The sequence below is a fragment of the Prunus mume genome, linkage group LG1, assembly GCF_029339155.1.
Source record: "Prunus mume cultivar Tortuosa linkage group LG1, ASM2933915v1, whole genome shotgun sequence".
NCBI lineage: Eukaryota > Viridiplantae > Streptophyta > Magnoliopsida > Rosales > Rosaceae > Prunus > Prunus mume.
The window spans coordinates 19,444,986-19,454,628 of NC_142698.1; the positions used below are offsets into that span (position 1 = coordinate 19,444,986).

The 9,643-nt window shown below is 34.7% G+C and overlaps 1 protein-coding gene across 1 annotated transcript; it reads right to left on the reverse strand.

Moving 5' to 3' along the window:
* Positions 1-3,923: 3,923 nt before the first annotated feature.
* On the reverse strand, positions 3,924-8,335 carry LOC103318726 (carboxyl-terminal peptidase (DUF239)). Its single transcript, XM_008220144.2, has 7 exons — positions 7,435-8,335; positions 7,200-7,286; positions 6,510-6,875; positions 5,799-5,969; positions 5,666-5,719; positions 4,729-4,875; positions 3,924-4,584 (listed from the first exon to the last, which is right to left on the reverse strand). Exons 1-7 carry the CDS (start codon positions 7,684-7,686, stop codon positions 4,207-4,209), a joined length of 1,455 nt encoding a protein of 484 aa, XP_008218366.2. The 5' UTR covers positions 7,687-8,335; the 3' UTR covers positions 3,924-4,206.
* Between the last annotated feature and the right edge of the window lie 1,308 nt (positions 8,336-9,643).

Here is a 9,643-nt window from a genome sequence, read left to right on the forward strand (position 1 = left end):
TAGAATTAATTTATAAGCACAACCCTTTCCTTATTGATCAAGGAAAACCTTCATCTATTCCCAAACCCACAAGGACATATTTAAATTACTTACCGGCCTTTTAATCCTCATTTCACCTGGGTTTAGCTCATTTACTCTTTTGCCATTATGCTTTGACTGAATTACAGAACCCTATTTCCTATCGAATTTACCCTTTTTGCTATTCTATTAATACACGGGCTTGCCAAAAATTAAGACAAAATATGGTTTTCTTTTTCTTTTCTTTTTTCATAAGGAAAGACAGAAAATTCCATGTCAAAAAAATAATAAATGAAAAGAAAAGCCGATAATTAATTATTTTTTTCTCGGGAAAAAAGTTTGAGCTATCTCTGAATTTCTTAGGGGAAAAAAAGTTTGGTACTTTAGCCAAAACCACAGGGACAAAGTGAATTGAGACTATAGGAAACTTGATGCCCAAGTAATTGAGAGTACACTTAGGGTTTGGTGGGTGATGCTACTTACTTTACTAATTAGTTAATTGGTGGTATTAGGGGTTTCTTCTCTCCTCTTATTGCAACTACGAACCCTACTTGTATTTTATCAGACTACTGATCTCACACCTCTATATAACACAAAGATTGTTTTTGTTTAAGGGAAATTAACCGAATTAATTAGGCGGATGCAAATGAAGGGCAAGGCAAAATATCAAAGGCCTTGTACACAGGCTCAGAAGATATGCTTGTTTGACCTCCAATATCACTGATGAAGCAAACCATGGTCATCATGATCAAACTCCGCTGTCTGATCACCTTAGCAGCCATGAGCATATTAGGCAAAGCTACAATGCCGGTTTGAACAAAAAGGCACTTAATGACCCGATTTGCTTATGAGAATTCAATCTAATCTAGTTACTTTTATGCGTTTATTTTACTCTTGTAGGTATTTGTAGCTGAAAAGGTTATGAATGTTTTAAGTCATTTAATGGAGTTATCTTTAATATAATATATAATCAAAATAAATTTCTCTATTATTTCATTTATATTTTATATTTACATATGGTTGATTAGATTAAACCTAAGGATAAATATTTAATATTTCATTATTGTCTTTTTTCATTATCAAAATTGATCATCCAATCTAATTCAATTCAATATCAATTAGATCGGATCGGATTTAAACATCTAATATGATTGGATTGGATAGAAAAAAAATCACAATTCAATTTATATTTGATCATATGCGGATTGACTAAATTGTATTAGTTTCGAACCAACTACACCCTACAATAACATGTGTGCGAGACGATTAAAGAGCCAGATGGATTTTTTTTTGGGGTCAGAAAAAAAAAAGTAAAAACAGAGGAGGAGCAATAATATAATTCTATAATTAAAATTTGCGAGCTCACAAATATTTACCAAAACAAAATAAGAGAGAATTTACGAATATAATTTCCTAACTATGAGTGCATGAATTGACAGAAAATCTTTACTAAATAGTGACCAGATGATTTCAGCAAAGTTAAGTATGAATCATTAAGCCCAGATCCAGAGGAAAATTCCATTATAAAGAAATACTGCTATTTCCAAGCCCATTTGTGCAACGCAATACTTGTCTTATTTTTGCAAACTCAAAAAATGTATGGAATAATAAAAAAGCAGAAACAAGGATGGAAATAGCATATTCTTATAATTACATAATTAAAGAATATATTGCAATTAACTAAAGTAAATACTTAATTAATTGGAGCACACATGATCAGTAATTAATTGGAAATCGAAACATTTGATTTTTGGGCTTCCTTGGATTTTCTTTGAAATTGAATGAGATCAAACACAACTCTTTCTGTCAGTAGTCTGAATACTTCTTCTGGGTTTGCTGGGTGTGCTGGGTCTCTAGCCACTGCTTTAACCTCTGCCACAATTTGGTTAAAGGACTCGTCACCGAACTTCTTCTTTCTCAAATCTTCCAATCTCATCCTCATCGCCATCTTCAATTTCTTCACCACTTCTTAAGTGTAGGAAACAGGATTTGTGCCCTAGTTAATTAATTTCTGAAACAATGTTACGTTGATGGAGATGAACACGTAGAATTAATTTATAAGCACAACCCTTTCCTTATTGATCAAGGAAAAGCTTAATCTATTCCGAAACCCACATGGACAAATTTGAATTACTATCCTTATTTCACCAGGATTTATATAAAAGCTTTCTAGTTTTTGGTAAAGATTTATTCAAATTCGATACTTGGGATTTATTAACAAAATAAATGAAAAGAAAAGCCAATAACGTTTCTTTTTTCTTTTTCTTTTTCTTTTTCTATTTTTGGTAACTAAGTTTCCTTTTTCTTGGGAAAAAACGTTTGAGCTATCACCGAATATCTTAGAGGGGAAAAAAATGTTTAGTAGTTTAGTCAAAAGTTACCACAGGCCTAGGGCAAATAGTAAATTGACAAGATTTCTGGCTCCAAAGCTTGTAAACCAACTCCTTAGAGCATCTCCAAGGGAGATGTTAAATACCAAACATCAAATTTAAATTTGATGGCTGATGTGGCAATTTGACATTTACACAGTTTTACAATCTACCTCAAAGAAATGATTATTGTAAAAGTCAAATTATTTAAGATAAAGAATAAAAAAATTTAAAAAAGGAAATTAATAAATGAAAGTAATAGCTAGCTGTCTTTAAAAAAATAATAAAATAATAATTTGACATCTTGCTTTTGGGATGTCAAAAATAACATCTCAACCTCCAGCCTTCATTCCACATCAGTTTTGACAATTCGGTTGGAGTAATGTGAGATGTTGTTTCTAGCCGTTAAATGTCTATGTGGCACTTTTGACACATTGGTTGGAGATGCTCTTAACCTTAATGAGCAATGGCTAGTAGAAAAGTCAAAACAGAATTCGGAATCCTTATTGGATTTGGACATGCGTGCTGTGTGAGATAATTAAAGGTCCCAGATGGATTAAACACAGGGTTTTAGATTTAATGGCACTTGAATTTTGACTCGATTTGTATTTTGGTCTCTTAATTTTCAAAATCGTTCTCATAATCCTTCAATTTTAATTTAGTTAGGATAAATGGTCATGTCGTCAATTTTGCTAACTTTTTCTGTTAAATTTGAGCATGTGCATGGCACATGGTGTATTGTTGAGGGTCAAAATCCAAAATTGCTTCATTCTTTCGGTTGATGGGCAATTTCTGGCACACCTAAACCTTGCACTCACTCCCCCACCACTGCAACTTAACTCTCCCCATCCATATATCTCCCTTCCTCCCCAAACCATACCCACCCTCCCTGCAATGGCTTCTACCCCTCATTCTATATCTATATAATGTCCTCGATTTTGCTGATTAAAAAAAAAAATTGAATACTTCATCCTGAGGAAAGAGGGGTTGGGACTTGGTGAGGGTGAAGGTGAGGGTGAGGGTGAGGAAGGCTTGGTGGTTGTTATGGGTTGTGGCTATTGTGATGAGGATAGGAAGAAGGTTTTTTAGTTTTATTTTTTGGGTGAAAGGAATATTTAGATGGTGGAAATTAAAAATAATTTCAAAGTACTATTTTGCCCTTGTATTTAACAGAAAATATAATAAAATTGATGGCATGACCATTTGTCCTAACAAAATTGAAGTTGAAGGATCACGGGACGATTTTGGTAATTAAGGGACTAAAATGCGAATCAGATCAAAGTTCACGGACCATTAGACCTAAAAACCCATTAAACACGAGATAGTGTTCTCCTAATACAAGTGAAAATAGAGGAGCAACAATAAAATAACTCTATAATTAAAATTTGTGAGCTAATATTTACCAAAACCAAATAAGAGAGAAGATTTACAAATCTAATTTGGGTCCGGCAACTGCCTAACTCATTGCATGAATTGACAGAGAATCTTTACTAAACAGTGAGCAGATGATCTCAGCAAAGTTAAGTATGAATCAAATTAAGCCCAGAGAAAAATTCCATTTCCAATATAAAGAAATACTGCTATTTCCAAGCCTGTTTGTGCAATGCAATACTTGTCTTATTTAATGATAATAATACACAACGCTAGCTAGATTTAGCTACTTTGCAAACTCAAAAATGTGTACGTGGAATTATAAAAATACAGAAACAAGAATGGAAATAGCATATTCTTATAATTACATAATTAATGAATTTGACAATTTATATATATATATATATATATTGCAATTAACTAAAGTAAATACTTAATTAATATGGATTTAAGGGCATCGTGAATTTTTGCCAGGGCCACCATAGTAGAAGTGCGTGCCCCATTCATTGTTGTACGAGCTCTCGATGTTGTAGCAATTGGTGTTCTCCGCCAAAGTTGACACACCTGGGACCGAGCTGAGGCTGTTGTCCGAGTCCACGATCTCAAGGTTTCGGAAATAGCTTGCTTTCCCAAACCCGTCTTCAGCGAAATGACCCGAACCCATTTGCGTGGCGGTGTGCTCACCGTTGGCTCTTGTGTTCACCACCTCGCCACCCCATTCTACCATCGTCGCCTTCTCTTTCAAGTGTGTGAATAACTCCGCTGGCCAGTACCCTACAAGTGTATTGTCTCCAAATCCCATCCACCAGTTCCCTAGCTTTGGATCCTACGCACACACACACATAACACATTCATACTTATATACGTACATTAACAAAACCGATCATTAATTAAATTAAATTTATACGGTAATTAATAATGTTCTCTTACTAAACTTATGTTGATGACATAAAAATGTTACGTTACGTACCTTCCATATGAGAATGGTGACATCGTATTGGTTGCTGGCATAGGATGAGACTGGAGAAATGGAAGCTCCAATTGCTATCTTACTGTTTGTTTGGATAAACCCAGAACACAGAAGATTGTAGCACCCAGTCGCCTGATATGAATCGGTCTATATATATACACAATCAAAGAAACAAGTTATGCAAAATATAAACACACATTGACATGCATTTAATGATATATATTGGTCGAGTTCCATGATCTGTTTGTTCGAGTGTTGACTAACATGCATGCATATAATTCTCAAGGCTCAAAAGAAAAGCCCATGCTCTAGGATTGAATTGATATATAAAAAAAAAAAAGTCAAGTACCTTACTAGTTGCTTGCACTTCATAAATTCCTAGCCAGCTAGCTACTCTCTAGTCTCTAGGGGTTATTGAAGGCAACCGGAAAACTGAAAGTTGAACCAATTTCCAAATTCCAATGATGTCCTAAATGAAAGACTTTCATGACCACAAGCTATGCATAGCTAGTCTACATAGTTTTCTGTGTATCAATCAATTTCATGGTAATTAAGCTTTGTGGCCCATTCATTATTACTGCTAGGTAATTGTAAGCAAGCCATAACCAAGCGCTCTTTCTGCTCAAATTTGATTTATAGACTTATTTTGTGCAATGTAATTAAGCCTATAAATATACAATCACATCACAAATAGCGGTACAATAATATTATGTCACATGAAAATGTTATCATACGTATCATAGCATTATTAACCGAATATAACAAAATAGTGTTATCTTCGTTTCATAAAAGTCTTTCTTCAAAAACACACACGGGGCAAAATGTATGCAATTAATCAATAAGCCTATTATATAGACATGTACAAGGACAACTTAAATTTCAGTTAATATAATTGGGTGAATGCATAAATATTGAGAGAAAAAGAGAGAGATCTGACCGTCCAGTAAGTGAACAATCTGGGCCTGTTGTCACCATAGAGCTCCGGACTGACCTGACTAGTGGAATAATCAAGGCTTCATAATTTAGAATTAAGCGCATAAAATAAAGAATAAATTAAATGGAAGAAGTACCTGCCATCCAGCTTCTATGCTGTTGAGATCTGAGCCGTCGAATGATCCGGAAAGAACCCAAATCTGGGAGAGACTGAACTCGTTTACTTGTTCGATCGAGGGGGTCCACACATTGATTGTCGCCCTTGCCCCATACACTTCTTGCAATGATCCGGTGTACGCGATTGCGTGCTATATATCATTTTAATTCATACAACTTTCAGTCAAATAATCATCATTTCATTACTTTGGTCTCGGAAGGGGTTTTCTCTTTCTTTTTTAACAAATTCGAGCAAACGAGAGGCGGACACACTATCTTAGTCAAACAAATCCAACATTTCATTAAAACTGTTTGTTGGCAAATGTGGCCGAATTTGTTGAAATATTACACAAGCTATTATCATCTAGAGATTGGCTTTTCGAGAAGTTAATAATTTATATTGTCAAAGTCATGGTCCATAAACATTTAAATATTTCAACAACAACATTTATATATCTATGCAATTTAATGTTCTCGGTAGCTATGCAATTTATATATCTAACATATTCCACTTCCTTTTGATTATACAATAGGAAATCAAAATTGTATATCCAAGACTAATCAAGACACACATCTTTTTTCTTATTTAATTTCATCCAACTTGCAAAGAAAAAGAAGACGACGACATGACATGTATGTTTCCAAGGAAATGAATGGAGGTTTTTATCCGAAAAGGAAAATGCTCGGCATACCTCATGGCCATTGCCGCTGACTACATCGGGTGCATCGGTGCGCCTAGCAGCAGGATCAGCAGTGAGATTATTATTAAAATTGAAATTATTAGGAGGTTGCTGCTGCTTCTTCTTGCCATAGTGAAACAAAGATTTGGCTCGCAGGACGTCATCTACTGTGCTTCGCCGTATTGGAACCGTTCCTCTGGGACATCTCGTCCCATTTCTGTGCCACATTTGCTGCACAACCCATGCACCCTCCTTACCCTTACCCTCAACTGCCGCTGCTGCTTCATCTCCATTATTATTGTTAATCCCTTCTTCATCTTTATCATTTGTGTGCTTCATCTTCTTCTTCATCGCTTTTGGCCTTTCTGGTGCCTCCTTCTGTTACGTTACGTATAATAATATTAACACAAATATTAATTATATCAAAATTGAAACCCTCATTATTATCAAATTAATACACAAGTAATATAATTGCTTAAGAGGAGAGAGTTATGAGGAGGAAATTTAATTTGCATTTATACGTATGTATTTTTTATTTTGTTGGTCGTACGTATATACGTATGTGTATATATACAACAACAACAAAAGTTATATAAAGAAAAAATATAAAGCCAACAAATCTAATAAATTGTTGGGGAGAGAGAGAGAGAGAGAGAGAGAGAGAGAGAGGGAGGAGGGGCAACTTTTTAAAGCTTTTTGTACCTGGATCTTGTGATTCTTTAAGAGAGGGTGATCCAAAGCTGGCTGTTTTCTTTTATGAACGCAATCTATTATATCTCCATCTGGGCTCTGCAAACATTGAAGAAGAAAAAAACCAAAACAGGAAACCCCACATGAGAAATATCTATATATATGAAGTGGTAAATAAATTCAGATCTTTTAATATTACTAATTGAGAAAATAATTAAGAATTTATACTATATATATACGCAAATACCTGAACGGTGATGACAGCAGGCTTGTTGATCTTGTTGAGGTGCTTCTCAATCCTTTGCAGTCTCAAGCTGCTAACTTGCTTATAATTATGCCTTGTGTATTTTAGGCCCCCTGAATTCGAAGCAGCTTCCACTGAAGGTGAAAACCTTTGGAAAAAGCTGGTGCAGATGCATAAGAAGATGATGAGAAACAAGTACTGCTCTCTCTTCTTCCTTCCACCAATATTAATAGTAGAAGTAGCCATCATCATCATCTATTATCTCATTCAGTGCCAAACAAGAAACAAAAAGGAAGAAAGAAACTAGCAGAAGCAGCTCCGCATGACCATTACAGGTAAAACAAACAACACAACCAAATCTGACTTTGTTTGCTTGATATTTACTTGCACCAAACACCCATACATACAATACCACAAAAGAACAAAAGAAAAAGACTTATGGCAATTCCAAGAGGGGTCCTATATCTTTCCTTTCCTTCTCTCTCTCTCTCTCTCTCTCTCTCTCTCTCTCTTAATGGTTTAATGGTGAGGAAGGGGAGGTGGGTGAAGGATAATTAAACACAGTGCACAGCAGAGAGTTGGCCCCCTGAGATGACCTTCAGAATCAAGATCATCATTGTCTGCTGCAGCATTGGTTTCATAATATATATATATATATATTGTTGCTCTTTCTTTGAAGTTGCACAAGTTGTTGAGTTGAGGCAAAGAATTTAAGGAGAGGAGAGGGAGAGGGGGAGGGCAGTGGCCAGGCTAGAAGAGCATTAAAATTAAAAATAAAAGAGCAGACCTACCCATTACCCATTACCCAACTGAAACAAGGACACTCCTTCAATGTGTATCTGCCCCAACACACTTTGCCATTAATATTTACTTGAAACCGCACACCTTCCTTCTTCAACTTCTCCTTCCTACCTTTCTTTAGCTTTCTTTCTTTCTTTCTTAGCTACACTCTCCGTATATATTCCTTCATCTTCAATATCCCTTTTTTTTTAATTTGTTTCCATCACCTTTTTATCCCTAAGTAGCAATCAATTGCCATGCTTTGCTTTCTATCCTTTGCTTCTACCACATTCCAAGTCAATGCGTTCCCTCACCTTTTCTCACCTAAATGTAAGGTATGTCTGAATGTGAATATGATATGTTACCATCTACAAACGTACGTTCACCATATATTGTACACATATATATATATATATAATATTATATTATACAATCATTTTCTATTAACAGATCCCTTAAAAAACCTTACTCGGAGAGAGAGATATATCGTTTAAAGTCCACTGCAAATTTTATTTCAACAATCCAAATCATTTATGTATTACTCCCTTTCGTTGTAAAGATAATTAATGAGTGCTTAGGGTTTGGACTTTGAGGTGATAGAATGGAACCCAATGAAGTAAATAGCTGTTGTTCAAATCTCAACGTATGAGTGTTGCTTTTTTTTTCTTTTTTTTTCTTTTTCAAATGGATGGAAGCGAACAGTCCCTTGATCTGTGCTGCAAACGCACCCTTCTCCATGTGGTATACACTTCAGAATAATGACAAATTTTAGTAAATGTAGGAAGGATAATAAAATAATGAATAAATTATTATCTTATATGAAAATTTTAAATGTGTTTACGATATAATAAATGGGCAAGCTTCTATTCTCGAATCTCGAATGCTTCTGTGCTCATTTAATAGAGAGAAATTTGGTTGTCAGTCTCCTCCTCAACTCCACAAGCCTGGATTTGACTCGAATTTTTTACTTCAAATGACCTAAATACCCTCCACAACATCTCGTGATATTTTACTGTAACATCTCGTTTTTGGAGTTTGATAGTTGAAATACAGGAGAAAATAAATATATATCCAGTGCCAGACCAGAGGGAAAGAAAGAAAAAAATCATTGTTATAATAATTTTAATTTTGGAAGAATTTACTTGCGAGTATTCTATTTCCATTTATTTTACTACCAAACTCAAAGGCCATAAAGAGTATTTACTACCAAACTCAAACCCCAAAGGGAATGCAGTGTTCCACGATTATTCAGATAGTTTCCATAAATATACTTGAATAATACTGAATAAAAACATAAAAGACCTGAAATTAATCTGAGTTGAGGCCATGTTTCATCAAACATAAACATGTTACATGTACATTCAACTAAAATCAATAAACAGAAATCTAGTAATCAATTATAAGGGATTTATTGAATTTGAATGCTTGACCA

Bases quoted from the DNA above. Each gene is read 5' to 3' on its own strand.
- LOC103318726 (XM_008220144.2), bottom strand. From the start codon at position 7,686: ATGATGATGATGGCTACTTCTACTATTAATATTGGTGGAAGGAAGAAG. The intron at 7,287-7,434 runs GTATTTGCGTAT...CAATGTTTGCAG, and splicing joins CTGCTGTCATCACCGTTCAG to AGCCCAGATGGAGATATAAT. The intron at 6,876-7,199 runs GTACAAAAAGCT...GTAACGTAACAG, and splicing joins TAAAGAATCACAAGATCCAG to AAGGAGGCACCAGAAAGGCC.